We start from the raw sequence: 19,915 nt of genomic DNA, 5'->3' as shown, positions 1-19,915 counted from the left end.
GCAGGTATCAGTTTTCATGGACTTTACAAGTTAATATTCCCCACTGACTCTATAAAAGTCACGTTTTCTGCAGTCACTCACCCAGTAATACTTCCATGATCGCTTTTAAGAACTTTGTCGAAACAAACAAACAAACAAACAAACAAAATCACATTTATAATTTATTTCAAAACGTATACAGGTTTCTGGTTTAGTGTGAGCCCATTCATCCTAATGTCTCAGTCTCTTTGGTGGGCTTGGTGAAGGCATTCATTATTCAACTAGTGGTTTTCTTTTTCTTACTTTTCCATTAAACACAACACAAACAACATGTCAGTGTGTATATTTTGCACCAGATTTCGATTCCGGGTTCAAATCAATCATTAAAATTCAGCTAAAGAAGAACATTTCTTTCAATCCCGAAAAGGCTATGTTAGGAGCGTAAAATTAATTCTCTTTTTACAGCTGTTTGCATCGCTGACTGTTTTTAGCTTTCGAACAGCTTTTTGAAGGCTGAGCTGATCTCCTGGATCATGTCTGACGTGGTGGTGGACCTGCCGTGCCGCTGGAATGCTTGACTGTTGCACTGCCTGGTGAGCGAACAAGCACCAAATGCAGCAACCACTGAGGGATTCATACTATAGGGGAGCAAAGGGAAAGAAGAAGGGAAAAAAAAGAAAAAGAGGATATACATCCAAATAAAGTGATCACATACATTTCTCTGTGCAACATCACACTTTATGCATTCATTACATAGGAAAAGCCCAAAAAAAAAATCATCTTTACTGAGAAGTGGTCAGAACATTTGGTGATAATTTTTATACACTCTCAGCATGTAAATAAGTGCACTCTGTAGGTAATGTGTGTAAATATATTTAAAAAAAAAACTATTTTTTTATCCATTGAGCCCTGAAAAGCTTGGCCTATACATTCATGCAAACATAGCACAAAAAGCAAAAATCATGCCTTCACCTTCTGATCATTCCTGCTGTGGAAGCAGCATGGGCCCAGTGTGCCAGCACTCCCATAGATCCAGAAAGGAGATCCCCCTGACCACCGCATCGTCTCCCGCTGCCTTCTAAGTTGCATGAGTACACTACAAACAGCAGCACACGACACAGCGTCACAAAAAGAGCTCCAAAGCATCTGAGAATAAACAAAGTGAACGATCAGCTGGAAGAAATTAAAGCACGTTCTGTTTGATGCCAACCTTTGCTGCCATCTGTGATGAAATCCTGCTCCCCCTTCAGCACCAAGGTGAGGTTGCCCATAGCTACACTGAGCTGCATGACGCTCCGCTGATAATCACTGCTGTCCATGGGCTCGTGGTGCTAATGCATACAGACGAGGTAAAAAGACACACATCAGCATAGAGGATCACGTGTTATTTGCTGTCAACTAGTGAGTGGGACTGAATTGTGCCAAGAAACTTACCAATGCCTCATACAATCGAGTGAATTCCATGAAGTTAGGCGTAAGGATGCCCTTCTGATACCCTTGGATAACAGATGGTTGCTGTGTAACCAGCCATAATCCATCCTGTTAAGAATGATCACACACACTATGTATGACTTAGCAAATGAAACACCATCTGCTCCACAGCTGGGACTTTATTTTATCAAGACTTACTGCATCAATGACTATGGGGATATCTCTTGCTTTCGACTTCTCAATGACCTCCTGAAATAGAGAGAGAGAGAGCACAGGGTCTGTCTTTAATAAGCCTTCTGTTGGGGTGGGGGGAAAAAAAGAAGAAGTAATTTATCAGCCACCAATAACACTTGTGCTATATAACAAGTGTTAGCAATAAGACTAGTCTGCCATGCTTATGCAGAAGTATCTAGCAGAGTAGTCGAGACTGTAGGCTACGAGACTGTAGGATGTTGAGCGCAAGGAAGAATGAATATGCTCCACGTGCCTTTGCTGTTTTCAATAATAAGTCTTCTCTTCCTAAGCCTGGTCCCACCACAAGTCCGTGTAGTCTTGGAAGCCATTTTTCTATTTCTTCCACCGCGTTAGGACTGTCCCTTCATTCACACACATACATACAGATTGTCAGACATGCTGGAATGCACAGTTAATCCCAAATTTTCAATTAGTTTGCAAGGCAAACACGCACACACAAAGTGAAGACTGATAACACTGTAACGGGTCTCTCAAGTGAGCAAACGCAAATAGAAAGCAGTCGATGTTAATGTTTTCTGTAAGTGCCTCTTGTAGAGAAATGAGCCTTTTAACATTTTTTTGCTATAACAAGCTAATAATGGCTTTCTAAGAGCACACTGGCACAGGCTCACCAAACTGAAACCAAACCAAACCAAACCACCAAACGCAGTCATTAATGTTATTGTAACATTACAACTCACAACAAAAAAGAAGACGTGCGCAACTATTTATTTTGAAAATCTTACACCTCGGCACAAATCCTGGGTAAACTTTGATTTTTTTGCTTGCAATAACACACTGTGTCACATTTGTGAATGCATCCAAATACCAATGCATAATGCTAATAAATACACACCATTGCACTTTCAATGATCCAACTGCTACCAGCTACTTCAAATACTACAGAAAGACGATTATTGGCTCTGTACTTACAGAACTGGATGGACTATGAGCTCAGGGCTGTATGATTTGATTACAACTGCAGCATCTTTGGTGCAGAACACGTGAGACAAGTCAGCCCCCTGGAGATGAGAAAAGCACCTTGTTACTTGACAATTAAAAAAAAATGTATATACAATTAGAAAAAAAAATGAATGGAAAAAATTGATAGTGAAGCTTTACTGCCTACCACTTTTAAAGCAGAGATGGCAGCAAAGTAAGGAGCTCCAGTGTAGCTTTAGAGATTAGAGATGAAGAGAAATTAGGGCAAATGTTCCACTGAATTAGTTTTTTTCTTTTAAATCATGCAAGAATCTTTTATGCAACATACTCTTGACATCCTCCAATGATCCCAATACGTCCATCTTGTCCCTTGTGTTTTTTGGATGTCAGCGGAGGGACTATGTTCTTTACCAGTGACAGGATGTCATCCTCCATACCTCTGTGCGACGTGGAGCCCAAACCGTAGAAGCGCTCAAAAACTGAGGAGATAAACAAAGTGAGAGTGTTCAGCGTACGAGCTAGTTTCAAACCACTGTGGACGACAACAAAAACACGATCCAAAATAAGAATAATAACTGAGTGTGATCTTTCACATTACAGCTAATCTGCCTTCAGGTTTCTCTCCACATCAAGGCTTCACGCGTAGCACCGGAACTAAATACCTAACGCCTGAGGGTCTGCGCTCAGAAATGGATTCTGCTGTGCGAGAGAGTCTGTCTGGGGCGAAGGGCGTTTGGGATGACCGGAGTGGCCACGTGTATGCGACGGGGAGGTACTGGAAATGACCGGAGCGCGGCCAGGATTCGCCGTCTTGGACGGAGCGGATGCTGAGCCGGAGGAGGAGATGCTGGCGAACATCTGGCCAAGCATCTGAAGCATGTGCAGTTCCCGGGCATGCTCAGCTTCCCGGCGCCGGTCTTCTGCTTGCAAGCGCTGCTCCTCCATCCGGTAGAAGTTGTCCTCGGCTTGGGCGCTCTGCTCCAGGAACTGCTCCATCAGCTTCTCCATGGGGAAATTGGCGCGTCGCTTCCTGGGCCGTTTGGGCGCTCTGGCTGACAAACAGCTGGCCGACTGGCTGCTGTTAGGCGGCTTCGCACAAGTCCCTGAAGTGGAGAAGGGTGTGACATTATGTTAACACACATACTCGAGTCACACTCGAGGCATTGAAACATGATAAAGCCACAAAAAAGTGATAGTGGATAAGGTTGGACTCACCATTATTCCCCACTGTCACTTTAACCGGAATAGGGATGGGAACAGTTGGGTATTCCAACTTGACTTCAGTCTCAGCGGGATAAGGACACTCCCCTGTGCTCTCAGAGTAAGCATCCTGAGCATCTTCCCCGTCCTCATCCGGGCCATCGACGGCCTCCTCTCCTCCCGCACCGCTGTCTATAAACTCCTGGGCGTCCAGACTCGGCCGGTTACTCAAAATCCTCTCCATGGTGTCATAAAACTTGCAGATCTTGTGATACTGCCCATTATTCCGCAGATTGCCCTCCTTCGCCAACAAGTACTGCCTCTTGAGGCTCTTGATCCGCACCCTGCACTGCTCGGGCGTCCTTTCAAACCCCATGGCTCCCAGCCTCCGGGAGACGTCGCGGTACACGAAGCTGTTTCGGAAGTTTCCATCCAGCGCCGCCTGGATGTCCTGCTCTCCCCAGATGTTCAGCAGCGTCCTCGTCTCCACGTCCGACCACAGGAAGCCCCGCGTTGTGTTCGCTTGCATAGCTGATCCAAAACAGGCCGGCTCCCGGCGTAACCTCCACCCCCGGGGAATAAGTTGATTGGAGATGTTGACACTGCGGATTATGACGGCCGTTTGCTCTGGGTCTCTGCGCTCAGCCGCATCAATGCCGCGGACCACCGTCAGCCCAAACAACGACAAACGGCCATTTCGCTAGCTCAGAAGGACCAGCCGGGGTAATAATTTTGGTCTTAAACTTGAAGATCATCACGTGTGCAGGTCAAACTATTTGTAAGCTAGCTAAAAGCCTAGCCTTCTGTGTTTATCTCATTCGTGTCGTTGTCAAAATGCGTAGCTCTGGGATAAACCGACAGGAGATCGGCTACAAGAGCCGTTTTCAAGCGGTAACGCTACATCGAGTAAATGTCCAAACTGACCTCTGATCAGTCCTTTGAGGTTAACTTCACCTTTCTCCGCCTGGTCCCCCGCCCCGCGAACGCATTTCTGCGGGGTCCTAGAGACCCACCTCACCTTAACAACGAGCCAAACTGTCAGCTGCTCGGCCAACATGGAGAGCACTGGACGACGGCTCACCTAACGTTACAGTCTAAAGCTAGGTTTTAATGAAGTAAAACTTTGAGATAACGTCAGTCTCTTTTACCTTTCTCGTTTAAACAGGCCAAGGCGGCGATAAGCGACAGTGCAACTGGGATCGAGCAAAAAGCGAGCGCCTGAATCTGTTGAGGCATGTTCTCATTGTTTGTCTGACTGCAGTCACCCACTCTCGGAGCTTTATCACGGGCTGCAGAGCCCTCTGTGGCACTCAGCTGTCCTTACCTAAACTGGAGCTGCGCTTCAACGCCGGCAAATGAACGCAAGTGAGCCTGATCATGAGCCACCCTATAACCCAGTGCAGTACTACAGGAAGCGTGTGATGCCTTTAAAGGCTGCTCGGACACTCCTACATCCAAGTGGGCTGAGGGTGAAATCTGCTGTCGACGAGCCATCAAACCGGAAGCAGTTTTATGCATGCGCTGCTTTCAGTGACCACTAGATGCTTGGGATATTAAATCACAGTAGAGAGATGGTCAGCAGGGCCGGATTCTGAGACAACAAGCCCTCCTCCATAATAAAATGAAGCACACATCAAAATAGACACAGAAAAGTAATAAGGTGCAGATGTTTTTAGGTTTATTTGCAGTTTGCATCTATTTGTGCTAATTTTAAGGTTTTTTTTCAGCCATATTGCAAGTATAACCGTCCGTTTGCCTCTGTTTTTAGAAGTTTTGTATTTTTTAATACTCATTATTCAACCCCTCTGCCATAAAGAACTCTTCAGGAGGTCAGTCCTACTATGCACTATGAAAGTGTAGAGGTGGTGACAGGCGAACACACGTGAACTGTCAGGCATGAGATTCCATACACACATATTTCTGTAGCATAAAAAAAACTAATTTAAGAAGCATGTCAAAAAATTTATTTTTTACGTAGAAAGTGTAGCCTATTTTTATTTATCAAGTCTTCATTTCTAAACAAATATAATATCACCCTTAAAACTACAATTGAATTCATAGATTTAATGCATAAATTAAAATATTTTGTAACTGTAACTGTTTATCTAACTTTCTTCTGGTTATTGTTATATTTATTGTGAATAGATCACATGTTTCGATCGAAGCAGAAACATGATTGTTGAATATTTTTTACTTTCTTACAAATATCAGTCTACATTTTAGGCAGGCCATTGGCATAAAGTGAATGAATATTTATTTCTCAGCTAATAATAATAATAATCATCATCATCATGTTTTTGGTCCAGATTTTAAAGACCACATTGGCATTTTTTAGCCATTTGTCTCAGCCTGACAACAAAAATATATTTTTTAATCCTCCAAACTAACAGAAAAACACAATTAAGCGACACGTATACCACTAAGAGAGCGTAAAATCCCAGAAGAATGTGTGTTATGCTTAGTTTGAAAACTAATACCCGCCCACCGACTAATTACAAATCGGAATTATAGACAGTTGTACTTGTCGCCCTGGGTTTTGTCTGGTAGGCATAAAACAACTTCAGGCTTGACCACTCAAATCACACTTAAGCCTTGGAGACCGCTACTAACACCACACTAAAGGCATAAATATAACCATAAGGAATGCTTTGAGGAGAGGTATATTATGTAATATTTGCTGTCAGTGCATTTTAATGAAAGAAGAAGAAAATCAGACAGGGGTCTTTGTGTTTTCAATGCAACGCTGTCCCTTTTTTTCGTTATTGTGTGGAAAATTGTCCTACTCATAAGGCTGCCCTCAATCTTTTTTAATAATACCAATATTGACTAAGTAGTTTTTATTTATGATTATTTCCCAGCAGCATATACAGCCTATACACTTAAACTTATTTGACTTAGGCACGGTTATGTTTAATAATAATAATAATAATAATAACTGAACTTGAAAATAGTCGTTTTTTTTCTTTTGTTCCCACTGTCCACTAGAGGCCGCCCACGTCCTCCTCCACCTGGAAGACAGGGCTCAGAGCAAATTCTCCTCGTGGGTCTGCGGCTCGTCATCTACTTCCTGTTTTACCTCAGTGACTTTTTGAAGTTCGGACTTGGACAGCAGATTTGAGAATGAGCTAACACCGGATAGACACGTTATCAGAAGTGAATTTTCGTTCAGAAAATGGCGTTTGTCAGAGGAATTCGCGACCAGCCTGCGGTGTTTTTCACGAGTTAGAGCGCGTCTTCGCTCCGAGCAGCAGAGAAATAAAATAGCGGGACCCGAACAAACCAGCGTCATGCCCGAGGTGTCGAAGATGAAGAGGCCCGACGTCAAGATTGTTCTCCTGGGAGACATGAACGTGGGGAAGACGTCGCTGCTCCACAGGTACATGGAGAGGAAATTCAAAGAGACCGTCAGCACCGTCGGAGGGGCGTTTTTCCTCAAACAATGGGGACCTTACAATATCTCAATATGGGACACAGCTGGTAATCCATCCTTTACTCTACCCTCTTTCCCCAATGTTTACTCTAGACTCTTATCGTGCCTTCTTCCCGTGGTTCAGTGCCTTTGTTTACCTGATAAGGAATGATCCGTTCACCTGAGGTAATCACTGCCATGTGACCTCTCTGTGTGTTCAGACGGCCTAAGCTTTTAGTCTGACTTTTATTCGCTTTAGTCACTTTTTAAAAATATTTCTAGAGTCGATCTTATCGTAAAAGCTGACCGAGTTCCTCAAAAATAAGCATGGTATTTATTGATCTGTGGGTAGATAGGAAATAAGTGGAGTTTTCATTTGGTCTGCATGGAAAAAAGTCAGTTTCACTTCCCCTTCAAGGGACTACTTTAATATTTAAAGAAAATACGACTTTTAAGTGACATATTAAAGAGATTTCTACCATTTAAAAAAATAAATAAAAATCAAGACAAGGAATATTTCATGTTACAGTACAATCATGATGCGTTACTCACTATGATGATGTTATCACAATACTGCACTGTAAGCATGATGTATTAAAAGCGACACCAGGATATCTTTGCAGCTAGTTGGGAAGAAAAATGCCTCGGGGGAAAAAAAAAAACTAAAAGTAGGGATTCATTTCTCATTTATTCATTTATTTGAGAATCTCAACCAAGAGGAATCCTGAAGAAGTAACTTTCGTATATATTGTCCCGCCAACATCAGAAACACGGACATCTGTTCTGGGTATTATGCAATATTAACGGTAATTGTGACATAAAGATCTGTCAGTCAGCTATTCTGGAAAACAAACCAGTTTTTCTTTTTTCTTTCCTTTTTTTGATAAGTGGGCATTCAAAGAGCAAGAGAATATCAGTTTTAGTTTCTTATCATCACAGGTAATGGCAGATTTTTTAGTCATGAAGAATCAAAGGTGTATTAATAATGAATGTAACTGAGTAATCCCTTTTAAGGTAACACACAACCCCCCCCCCCCACACACACACACACACACACACAAACTTCTCTCTTTAAAGCTCAAAGTTGCTGCCAGAAAATCACCCACTATGCAGACAAACACCCCCTGGACAAACCCCACATGTTTTTACATGCTGGCCTTTGTCCTAATTTACCGAAAAATGCTCCATTTCTTAAATCAGTTCCCATGTTCACTTCCTTTGTGCTGAACAAGGAAAGAAGCATGTTTTGTCTTGATTTGTGTTGCTCAATTTGTACGAGTGTGACCCGATAGAGAAATATCATCTGGGTACTTCTGCAGAAATGGTCACATGTATTTGTACGTGGGATAGAGGATTCAGAAATTACAACCACTGCTTTTCTGATTTGGTGGAAAACTGTAAATGAATTTGGAGCCCCTAAAACTAGACTGTGTGTGTTCAATTTTGCTTTGGGCTCCAGTGCTGAGGGTATTTTTATTTATTTTTTTTAATAGTAATTTTTTACCAGAAAACTAAACTTTACATTTTATATGAGGAATGTCAAACTTATTTTACATTGATTTTAGTTGGGCAAGACCAGTGAAACTCCCTTTTCTGTCAGTGTAAAGAAGTTTAAGTTTACATTTAATCACTGAGCTATTTTAACATAAGAACAAGAACTGTGATTTTTTTTTTCTTTTGAAAAAAAAATCTCAGTTTTTCTGTTTGATTAAAAAAATGCTTTTTGGGCTTAAATTATAAGAAATAAATGTGTGAAATTATAGAAAAAGTTCCATTAGCTCAGTGTGCAGACTAATGGACACTGTAATTAGAAAATATTTTGTTAATTGATAATTTATTTTTTTTAACGCAACGTAAAAATCTGAAATTAGTATAGTAAATATTGAAAAAAAAAAACCCTATAGCTTTCTATTATTTCATTGTTTATCTATTACTTACTTACATTGGTGTAGTATGAATCGTCATGGGAACGTGTTTTCTTTACAGTAGGAAAAGCTGTAAAAAGAATTCTAAAGTTTAAAATTTATGTCATCCTTCAAAATTTTAAAAACCGTTCAATAGGCCAGATTGGAGTGTTTTGCAGGCTGATTCTGGACCTTGAACCTTATGTTTGGCAACCCTGTTTTACATGTATGTGTCTGAAATTGTTCACTTATTTGACAAACAGCCACTGAAGTTTTGATTTGAAATCAAAAGGAAAGTTTTTATTGTGACTCTGTAACCTGAAAATGAAAGCATTATTAGTACAACTCCAACAGTTTTCCTGCTGACTAAACTAAAATGATTACTGAGTTAAATGTAGGTCAGTCATTATAGTTCTGTCTGTGCGATAGTAAGTGAAATATAGGTCAGTTCTTCAGTTATTTGTCCTTTATTAATGCACCAAGTAAATAACGCCCTTCATTATAGAGGGTTTCTCACAGGCAGAGCCAGCTTGTCTTTTCTCTGTGATATTGAATATTGTGTCACAGTGTATTCAGATAAACTCATTTGGCCTTTTCTGTTGGTCGTGACAGGAACAGTCCAGTAACTGCTGATGAATAAGCTCGGCGCTGACTGTATTCAAGTGTTGTGTAAACAAGAATTAGGGCAAACCTTCTTAGGCAAATATGTACTTCACAGAAATGGAGCTGGTGAACCATCGAGATAAGGAAAGTCTGGCCATGTCACCAGTGAGCCATTTCCTGACTGTGTTCCCCAACTCCACGACCTCTGTGTCAAGTCCCTGTTGAGTGCAGTTAGCGCTGAGTCATTTCAGTTGTTGTAGATATTTCGGTATACACCACAAAGCTGTGATAGTGTGGAAGTCTTGACTGCTGTTGTCCTTATTTTTGTTAATCCGTGAAACTCTAAGCTGGCTGCTTCTTTACTAGAGTCTTTTCAGTTACATTCTAGTGTGCGGGCCTTCATGCTGCCTGGCCTCTTCCTCTTTAAAGTCACATGATGACGTTATGACAGGAGGAATTGAGTCCCCGTGCTTTAACCTGTCTTTTCCAAAGTTGCATGTAGCAGTATTTTCCCAGAGTAGCAGGAGAGCTGAGTAAGTTGTTGTACATTCCTGCCATTTGAGCTGACGGCATGAAAAAGAAAATTCTTTATTTGTCAATGAGAAGGGGGGGGGAGGAAAAAGTACCGTTTGCTGCTTTTCTTTTTCATATATGAGTCTGTCATCAGTATCTTTAAATGATGGCTAGGGAAAACAAACTAATAAATCATCAATCACTTGATAAAAAACACAGCAGATGCATAAATACTGTTTCCAGGTTTTGTATAGCTAAGTAAGCACACTAACAAAACAGCTTTGCTATAAATCTGTCTTTGTGAGGGTTTGAATGTTCAGTTATTTCCTGAAATGGATTGACAAAGGCTGCAAAGCACGGTGGTTAACACTTTCACCTCAAAGCAACAGCAAGGAGGTCCTAGGTCTGCATGTTCTCACCGTGTCTGCGTGGGCGGTTTGTTAGCCCTGCGGTCGACATGCGACTTGTCCAGGATCTACCCTGCACTCTCGCCTGTGATAGCTGGGATGGGCTCAAGCCTCACCGTGACACTGAACTGGATAAGCAGAAAAGATGGATGAATGGGTTGGATAGGGGCAGTTACTGTTCTTGATGGTAACTTTTAAGGCAGTAGATCGTGGTGCTGTTGAAGTGCATTATTTGCCTTCAGCAGCATCACATTCCAGACCGTTTAAATCCACCCACTCCTGTCAGTTGACTGATTGGCATTCTAATATAAAACGACTGTTTGTGAATGGAAAAATCCCCGTAAAACCACACACACACACAAAAAAATGGTCTCAGCGATCTTTTTAAGAGGAGTTTGGGATTAATACCTTTGTCAAACATTGAACTTACGAAGCAGCCTGGCTTTGGTTGCTTTGTCATATTCCATTTTATACAAACATATTTTTTATGTCAAAGTACTGCAGAACCACACTGTTTAGCTCGGGTGCCATCTGTTTACTTTCCCCTCACTTTTTTACAACTATCAGAGGGAGAGAGGGGGGGCTGCAGTTATCCTTGAACCGCTAACTGCCGTTCTGCCATAATAAAATAAGAATATGTTCAATCAAATATTAATTATGCAGGTTCGTCGATGTTTAAACATCTAGTTACGTACATCTTACTAGTCTCTAGTAATGAAGTTAAATTCAGTTTTATTTATATAGCGTCAAATCCCAACAGTCGCCTCAAGTTTCATTATATCCTAAGGTAAAGACTCAACAATAATATGAAGAAAACCACAACAATTAGTCGACCTCCTGCCCTTGAATTGTGGGTTAGGCTAGGAAGAAATATGAAAAGCTGCAACAACAACAAACATCCCAAAATATCTCAGTGCACTCACTTGTAAAACAGTGCCCCCTGGTGGGGAAGGTTTTTGTTAAAGTCTGTAGAGGTTAATTAAAAAAACAACTTCAAATAAAAGTAGGATTTAGTAGACTTATTAGATTTTGTGAGGTGTTTCTCAGTGACAGCTGAGTGTGTTACCAGAACGTTCCCACAGTGCACTGGATTCACACAATGCGCCCTTTCAAGCATTCTGCATATTTCAATAACAAAGATTGTTTCTGTTTTCAAACTGCTGACTGTCACACAATGTCTTTCCGTTGCTCGTACAGAAAATCTTTTTTCTTTTTTTTTGAAAAATGAGTGCTCGAGGTGAGTTGGTACTCAGACTCTTTTGACCTGCCTTTGTCTCCTCAGGCCGGGAACAGTTCCACGGTCTGGGATCCATGTACTGTCGAGGTGCAGCCGCAGTCATCCTCACTTACGACGTCACCAACTGGCAGAGCCTAGCTGAGCTGGAGGAGCGCTTCCTGTCCCTGACTGACACCGCTAACCATGACTGCATCTACGCCTTAGTGGGAAACAAGGCGGATCTCACGGACTCCAAAGCCCAGCTATGCCAGGACTCAGATGGCCTGGTCAAGGACCGAACTGAGTGCAACCAGGAGTGCGAGGTGCTGTCTGGTTGTCCCACGCCGCCGGCCTCCCCTACATCCCTACCTGGCGTGATGCTTCGCAAGCAGGTGATCAATGAGGATGCAGTGGCTCTTTATGGGAGAATACTGCGCTATAAGGGCCTGGAGGAAAAGAGCAGCTTGCCAGCAGAGAAGATGTGCTTTGAGACGAGTGCCAAGACCGGCTATAACGTGGACACCCTGTTTGAGACGCTGTTTGATCTGGTGCTGCCTTCCATTCTAAGGAAGAGGCAAGAGAATCAGGAATCTCCTACTGTGGATCTAGAGGAATGCAGGATGGTCGGCAGCAAGAAGGGAAGATCTGGCTGCTGTTAGGGGTCAAAGAGAGGTGAGGAAGAGGAGGCGGAGGCCACCTGTAGACTCATTTTTAACCAAAGGCAATCACCAGGATAGTCTGACGACCAAATGCATACTGTGATGGTACTTTTCCTTTCTTTTTTTTCTTTATTTTTTCCTCTTGCCTTAACTGAGACCAAATCGTGTTAATGACCTCTTGGTAAAACACAAATCTACACTTGTGATGCTGTGAAGATCATAGTGTCCAGAGAGATTTTTCCCATATTTCTTTGTAAGGAAGGGACATAAAATGCACGGCGCATTATCACTCTTTGTTTCTGAAACTTTCCACTCTAATGACTCGAACTGCACTAATAGCCCAAACGTGCTCCTGAGGACAGACGACACAGATTAGAAGGCCGTCACTGCCGTTTGTCAGCGTTTCACCACCAGAACTTCACGCACATGTAACAGCACTAATTAGTTAGGCTGCACGTTGCACTGTTTATGATGAATTTTAAGGTTTTATTAATCAGACTTTAAAGTTCTGTCACTAGTGTTGATACTGATCTTTATATTTTATCTGCACTTTTTGGAACTTTTCGATGAGTGTATTTAAAAATAAATAAATAAATAAAAATACAGCTGTTCGAATTTTTAAGCATTCTGTCGTAATAAAGATTTTTTATTTTGCACTTTGCAGTCTGCTTTGTGAGATTCAGAAGGACAATGACACACAAGTGTAACAAACAACATTTAATCTTTCCGATCCGATGAAATAATCATGTTATAAAAACACTATAATTATATTACAATTATATCAGATGTTGTCAGTATTTTTCTGGTCTAATAATCTATTTCTTAAGAAGTGCATGTAGATGAAATAGAATCTTTTCTAAATTCTGTAAAACGCTCCTATCTAACAAAGGGTCAGTGACAGGGGCAAGGATCGGCTATGGTCAGACCTCTGTGTTTACATTCTGTCCCGATGGCGTAATCCAGAGGATACAAGTGTAAAGGAAAATGATGTAAGTAGTATTAGATTGGATATACATTTAAAAAACTTGCAGGGATGGGGTCAAGTTCATTCAGATAGTAAAAACAGTATCAGTGCATTGTACGAACGCGTCAGGAAAAGTTACGTGGCTCTGCAGAAGTTGACAAAAGCATAAAACAAGCTAATGGTGCATGGTAATTTTATAAAAGTCTGCTTTGTAAGAGTAACTGAAAAGAAGCAGGATAATCCTTTCAAAAGTATCTACAAACAGGTGTTCATGAGCTCCAATGAAACCCTCCTCACTTTCATGTGGCTGAAAAGCAGTGTTAGTGTCTTTATGTCGGGCTTTAAATCCTAAACAATAAGAGCATGTAGTTAAACTAAGCATTGCATACATGTGTGCATCTTTGGTTCAGCTGTAGTGTACGGTCTCTGATAGTTAACAATGTGTCATAGTAACTGAGGTAATAAGTTAAAAAAAATTAAGCACCAAACTACATTTAACACAAAGATGATGTTTTTCCACAATACTGCCGTTCTCACCGAGGGGCCTCTCCTTATTTATCTACAGTGTAACTCAAAGCTCGAGGCATCTCAATCATCAGTCATTGCATATCTGAGCTCTGCGGCTCAGCGAAACAGTTTCCCCATTGACAGTGATCTACATTTTCTGGATCCCCTGTTATCTGATCGGTTTTAGTATTAGACCGCTGTGAATGTGAAGTCCGCTGTTGAGTCTTTCACAAGTTCTTCATGCAGACCTGGCAACGGCCGATGCGTGACAGGAGCTGGCCTGCTTTTAGCGTCTCTGATGACGGCTCAGAGTGGAACTGCTGATCTATGGAGGTCAGCCAGAAGCTCTGCTTGTTAGCAAAGTAGTGGCAAGTGCCTTTTGCCCCGTTGCACTCGATGAATGGTGTTGTGCGGAAGTCCTCCAGGCACGAACCGGGCGACGACAAGGACTGACCTCCGCCTTCGTTTCCTGCTGCGGTGTGCTGCAAGGACAAAGGTGAAAGGAAATTTTAATCAGGCAGGTGAGAAGTCGAGTTGAACATCTGAAAATGTGTTTTCTCTGTCAGCAAATCCAATAATATTAAAATAAAGTCAACCAATACAATTGTTTTGGGGCCAGGGCTGATGCTAACACCAGTTACTGGGAAATAATTATGTGTATTTCTGTAGAAGTAGGACAAGATATACATATGCACCAATACATCAATCAGTTCTGTTAAAAATATTTCCTACATATTCTGAATTTTAATTATAGAATTTAAACATATATTGGAAACCCTGATTTCTTGTCATATGTGAAGAATGGGGCCATAATTCAGAAAATAAACATCCTGCTGCTTTTAATAAGACTTAAAACTAGAAATTCAGACCATGAATGTAACAGAGAAATATTTACTAAGGTCAAAGTTCACACTTTTCTGCACAATTTGACTTCTTTTTGCAACCAGAGGAGTCGCCCCCTGCTGGCTATTAGAAAAAAATGCATGTTGGTTGCAAGATGGTTTAGGAATTGGATTTATGGTTCAGAAAGCCACATGCTACTCTACAACTATGTAACTTCTCTGTCTGCACATTATCCCACACACACACACACACTGTAAATCAGACTTCTGGAACCTGAACCTGAAACTCACCATGAGGAAGGAGTAGCCAATCCACAAGCTGCGCCAGCCTGCAGGACACTGTGGGATGGTGATGTCCTGACTGTGCACTGCTATTGCAACTGATGGAGCTTCACACACTGAGCAGCGGCTGATGTATGGTTTTATGTCGCCCTGCTCTACAGGCATCATAGGTAGAGGGGCAGTTGTTGACAGCCAGTAGGATTTGTCATTTCTGCTGGCATAGTAACAAATGTCTCCTGGATTGCAGTAGATGAAGGGCATGGTGCTGAACTTTGAGAGGCAGGAGCCTGCCAAACCTTGAAAAAACAGAAAATACAAACACTTTATAAAAATTACAGGAATTTCTCGCTCCTTTGAAGCAAAATGTAAAGAAATTAAATCACTAAATATCACACAAGTGAAAAAAAAAATCAAGCTATTACATATTATATAAATATATAAATTTACGAACTTGTCATGTATAATAAGAAGATGGTATTTTTTTCTTCTTTGAAAGGTTTTGTCTGTGTGGTACACTTTAAATAGTTTTGTTTAGCAGATTTAAAGTAATCTGACAGAATCTGTCGGTCAACATTTTAAAAGCAGCCTTAAAATAATCAAGAGGTTCATTTCTATCATGCAACACCATCAGGAAGTTACAAATAGTGAAACATTGCTTCTGCGTGACAGTGACCACAAACATGCAGCCGCAGTTGTAAAGAACAACATTCAGCACGAAGAAGCAAGTAAAACTTTAACACACATTAACACATGTAGAGTAATTTTCACACTTAGGATGACTTACCAAGGTCCTGGTTGTGGGCCTTTTCCTGGCCCTCGAGGTACAGCAAGCTGTAGCCATCCCACAGTTTAGCCATACCCACGGGACACATGGGTATCTGATCGGACTGACTGTGTTTCACCAGCAAATAACCCACATTGACACTGCGGCCAGGCATGCCAGGTAAACCGGAAATTCCCGGGTTACCGTGGCGACCTAATGAGGGATGAGGAGTTCATTCGGTGGTCTTATAACCTACTGAGGTGATGCATTCACATACTGAGTATACCTGAATCATTCAGTATTTCATATATGGCCTCAAGACCTGATAACCATCTACTCTAAGATATTACGATAATCCAAACAGACATTTGACATTTTTTCACTAAATCAACACTCACACAACTACCTACTTTACACCTACTTTAAATCTTTTAATCCAGGTTTTATTAAGCTAATTCCAAAATACCAGAGTATCAGACGCACCTTCCATGCCCTGTAGACCAGGGTGGCCAATTTGTCCACCTTCGCCACGCAATCCAGGGATTCCCGGTCTACCACTGATCCCTGGCATTCCTTTTTGTCCAATGGGTCCCATGAACCCTGTACAGAAACAGTATCTATATGTATTAATTGGGCCAGACAATTTTTAGGAATGGTCAACAGCAAAAGTTTTACAATAACTAACCTTGATCTCCAGGAGGACCTTGTGCACCTGGATCCCCTATATACCCCTTGGGTCCTCGGATACCCTGTGGTCCAGGAATTCCCCTCTCTCCTGGAATTCTGATGGAAACTGGAGGAGGACCCTGGTTTCCTGGAGGCCCAGGAAGACCTGGAAAACAGATAGCTCATATTATAACAGTGAAGACAAAAAGAAAAAGAGCATACATGTACCCACACAGGGTATGATACCTAGAGGTCAGTCAGTATATTATGAATCTATAATTAACCTGGAAGTCCAGTGCTTCCTTTTGGACCGACTGGCCCTCTTTCTCCCTTTGCACCAGTCTTGCCAGGTAATCCCATGAATCCTTGCTCTCCTTTCATTCCTGTAACAAAAAAAAGCAGATGAAATTAATCATCATAATACGCCTTAGCAGGACCGTATGGGGCATCTTTGGCACTATCTTTTTGTAACTTAAGGTTCCTTGTGTGATTTTTAGGTAATTCAATAGTATTTCTTTGGCCTAAATTACTAGTAAGAAGTCTAGCGTCCCAAAAAACTGATAGTCATGTGAAAAAGAAAGTTTTCACAGGAGTGCTGTGAGCACCATTACTGCTTCCATAGGAATTAGGAGGGTAAGTAGCAAATGCACTTGATTAACTGATCACCGGGGAGTGTGACCACCTCTAAAAAGCAGACATTTAGGCAGTTTGCTGGAATGGGGGTTTCGAGTGTGAGTTAACACAATCTTCCCAGGAGTGGGCATCCCTGCAACTTTATCCTGTTTCAGACTGTGCAATGCTTAGAGAAACTCCAAAAACCCAAGACTACATCTCAGACCTCATTTAGCAAGCTAAATGTTAAAGTTAATGGCAGAATAATTAGAAAAAGACTGCACTAGTATGACTTGTTTGGAATGGTTGCCAGAGAAAAATTATTTTCTCTAAGAACATCACCATATGACTTAGGTTTGCAAATTTACCTCTGAATGCACACAAGATTTCCGGAACAATGTCCTTTTGACAGCTAAACCCAAAGTGGAAGGGTTTGGCCATAATGCATGGCACCACATTTGGTGAAAACCTAACCCAGCATATCAACAAACACCTCATACCCACTGTTAATCACAGTGGTGGAGGGGTGAGGATTTTGGCTTGTTTTGCAGCCATGACACCCTGTTACTTTTCAGTCACTGAACTCCTCTGTGTACCAAAGTATTCTAGAGTCCAATGTGAGGCCATCCGCCTACCAGCTAAAACTTGGTTGAAAGTGGGACATGCAATAGGACAATATCCCAAGCAAACCAGTAAAGCTACAGCAGAATAACTAAAAAAAAGAAAAGAATCAAGGTGGTAAGTTGGCAACACAAATGGTGAGCTTTGCATTAATGAATACCTGCAAACCTCAATGAACTGAAGCAACGTAAAGAAGAGGGGGCCAAAAGTCATCCACAGCAATGTGTGAGACTGATATAGTTGCACAGAAAAAAAATACTTCAAGTAAGTACAAGCTACCGAATACTGCAGTGTGCTTAATTTTTCATAGGACACAAAGAGTGCAGTGACAATGTTTTTTTTTATACAAAACTGTACTGTTGTGACAAACTCTAGAAATTAAATAATACTGTTGCAATTCCATTAGCTGATTATTTGACCATGTACACTCATGCAGTACTAATTTAAACACAGTTAAATGTTTTAATTTAATCCGTACCTTTCTTCCCAGAAATACCATTTGACCCTATGTATCCAACTGGACCTTGATCTCCTTTAATTCCTTTCCTTCCTGGGAATCCAGGAAAGCCATTTATTCCTGTTACACCCTTCTCTCCTGGGGGAGCGTCCACACCAGAAAAACCTCTGTTTCCAGTGAAACCTGGAAAATACGTCAATACGGGTTAATAAATACAGATAAATTGAAGACAAAGCATCCCAGTATACTGGTGTGAAATAACAATGGTTTCCTTTCACAAAACTGAATCTTTTTTACCTTGGTATCCTTTAGGTCCAGCAAAGCCAGGGTCCCCACTGGGTCCCCTTCTGTCTGGGGTCCCATTTGATCCTGGAGGGCCACGGAATCCTGGTGGGCCAGGTTGTCCTTGATCACCTGAATGGATGAAACATGGGATCGTGTAAGGTTTAAGAAAGTTGAATTGTATCACAAGATTATGATAACCTCTGCAGGTGGATGCTCTCTTGTCTAAGTGGGTCTTATTAATGCATGACGGTAGAGACTAACCATGAGGTCCCTGGAAGCCTTTCGAACCCAGTGCACCTGGAGGACCTGGCTGGTTATTAGGGTCACCGCTGTCTCCCTTCTGTCCTTTAATTCCCGTCTCCCCAACAGGTCCAGTGATGTTTGGACCTGATGGAAAAAGCCAGGAAATGTGGGGTTACTAAAGTCTTTGCAACACAGAAAAAGCAAGACATATCTTTCATTCTGTTTAGGCTGGATTTAATTGTTGCTTTAATGTCTATGAATACACAACCAATGAAAGACAAAGACACATTTTGATATTATGTTTAGAGTCTAACCCCCAGCTTGTGATGCTATTTTTCGCTATTTTGGATGTTCTTTATCCACTATCCTTTGTGTATCTGAAGTAGTGGTTGACCTTTATTTTGAAATATTAGTGGTATAATTCAGTAGAGGTATTATACTCTATATGTTTTAGCATTGCACACAGGGAAAAAATGTCCATGAATTCTTGGAAAATAGTACCTGGTGTTCCAGTGAAACCCTTCTGCCCTTTCAATCCATCTAATCCATCAAGACCTTTTGGGCCAGGAAGACCTGTACACATTTTCATAGCACAGAATAATATTGGAGAAAACAGGCATGTAGTTTGAAGAGAAAGAACAGGACAGTTATCTGATACCTTTGACACCCCGGAAGCCAGGAATGCCTGGTTGGCCCTCTTGCCCAGGAGAGCCTGGAAGGCCCTTTTGACCTTGATTACCAGAAGTTCCCTTCTGCCCATCCGATCCTATGAAATATATACATGTAAATGCAGTGTCATGCATATATAATATCTAGCATTCAAAACTGTACAATTAGGTGGTCAGTGTGATTGTGTGTTCTACCTGGAAATCCTGGTAATCCCAGAATGCCTGCCTCTCCCTTCATGCCTTTAATACCTTCAAAGCCAGGTATACCTCTGTCCCCAGTCGTTCCAGTTAGTCCTGTCTGGCCTTTAAGAGGGATATTAAATCATTTAATTTCAGACCATCACTTGTTAACAATTGCTAATCAAAACAAGAAAAGAAGAAATTTGATGAGCTACAGTTTGTACCTGGCTCTCCTAGAAATCCATCCTCTCCTCTCAATCCAGGAACTCCAGGAAGGTCTATACGAGGGCCTTTCTCACCTGTGACATGTATTACAATTTAACACCAC

The 19,915-nt window shown here is 41.5% G+C and overlaps 3 protein-coding genes across 5 annotated transcripts in view; 1 reads left to right on the top strand and 2 right to left on the bottom strand.

Moving 5' to 3' along the window:
• Positions 1–148: 148 nt before the first annotated feature.
• On the bottom strand, positions 149–5,391 carry naxd (NAD(P)HX dehydratase). Of its 3 annotated transcripts, XM_063496728.1 has the most exons (11): positions 3,802–4,913; positions 3,249–3,689; positions 2,915–3,065; positions 2,774–2,819; positions 2,578–2,666; positions 1,898–2,006; positions 1,609–1,659; positions 1,414–1,518; positions 1,190–1,310; positions 952–1,075; positions 149–617 (listed from the first exon to the last, which is right to left on the bottom strand). In XM_063496728.1, exons 1-11 carry the CDS (start codon positions 4,313–4,315, stop codon positions 467–469), a joined length of 1,902 nt encoding a protein of 633 aa, XP_063352798.1. In that variant the 5' UTR covers positions 4,316–4,913; the 3' UTR covers positions 149–466. The 3 variants fall into 3 exon arrangements, with proteins under 3 accessions (XP_063352798.1, XP_063352801.1, XP_063352799.1); XM_063496731.1 differs by lacking the exons at positions 3,249–3,689; positions 3,802–4,913 and adding an exon at positions 5,111–5,391; XM_063496729.1 differs by lacking the exons at positions 3,249–3,689; positions 3,802–4,913 and adding an exon at positions 4,935–5,104.
• Positions 5,392–6,768: 1,377 nt separating this feature from the next.
• On the top strand, positions 6,769–13,153 carry rab20 (RAB20, member RAS oncogene family). The gene is made up of 2 exons (XM_063496733.1): positions 6,769–7,263; positions 11,905–13,153. The coding sequence occupies exons 1-2, from the start codon at positions 7,074–7,076 to the stop codon at positions 12,495–12,497; spliced, it is 783 nt and encodes a 260-aa protein (XP_063352803.1). The 5' UTR covers positions 6,769–7,073; the 3' UTR covers positions 12,498–13,153.
• Positions 13,154–13,199: 46 nt separating this feature from the next.
• The window catches only part of col4a2 (collagen, type IV, alpha 2), a 60,136-nt gene continuing 53,420 nt past the window's right edge, over positions 13,200–19,915 (bottom strand). The window contains exons 36-48 of the mRNA XM_063496726.1: positions 19,812–19,886; positions 19,603–19,710; positions 19,398–19,505; positions 19,241–19,312; positions 18,758–18,883; positions 18,509–18,625; positions 18,233–18,394; positions 16,806–16,904; positions 16,541–16,687; positions 16,339–16,455; positions 15,877–16,068; positions 15,102–15,388; positions 13,200–14,450 (exon numbers count right to left, since the gene is read on the bottom strand). Coding sequence (XP_063352796.1) covers positions 14,196–14,450; positions 15,102–15,388; positions 15,877–16,068; positions 16,339–16,455; positions 16,541–16,687; positions 16,806–16,904; positions 18,233–18,394; positions 18,509–18,625; positions 18,758–18,883; positions 19,241–19,312; positions 19,398–19,505; positions 19,603–19,710; positions 19,812–19,886 — 1,865 coding nt within the window. The 3' untranslated portion in view covers positions 13,200–14,195. The remainder of the gene's footprint in view (positions 14,451–15,101; positions 15,389–15,876; positions 16,069–16,338; positions 16,456–16,540; positions 16,688–16,805; positions 16,905–18,232; positions 18,395–18,508; positions 18,626–18,757; positions 18,884–19,240; positions 19,313–19,397; positions 19,506–19,602; positions 19,711–19,811; positions 19,887–19,915) is intronic.

This window comes from Pelmatolapia mariae, linkage group LG16_19 (assembly GCF_036321145.2).
Source record: "Pelmatolapia mariae isolate MD_Pm_ZW linkage group LG16_19, Pm_UMD_F_2, whole genome shotgun sequence".
NCBI lineage: Eukaryota > Metazoa > Chordata > Actinopteri > Cichliformes > Cichlidae > Pelmatolapia > Pelmatolapia mariae.
This window is presented reverse-complemented; position numbering and strand designations above follow the sequence as displayed.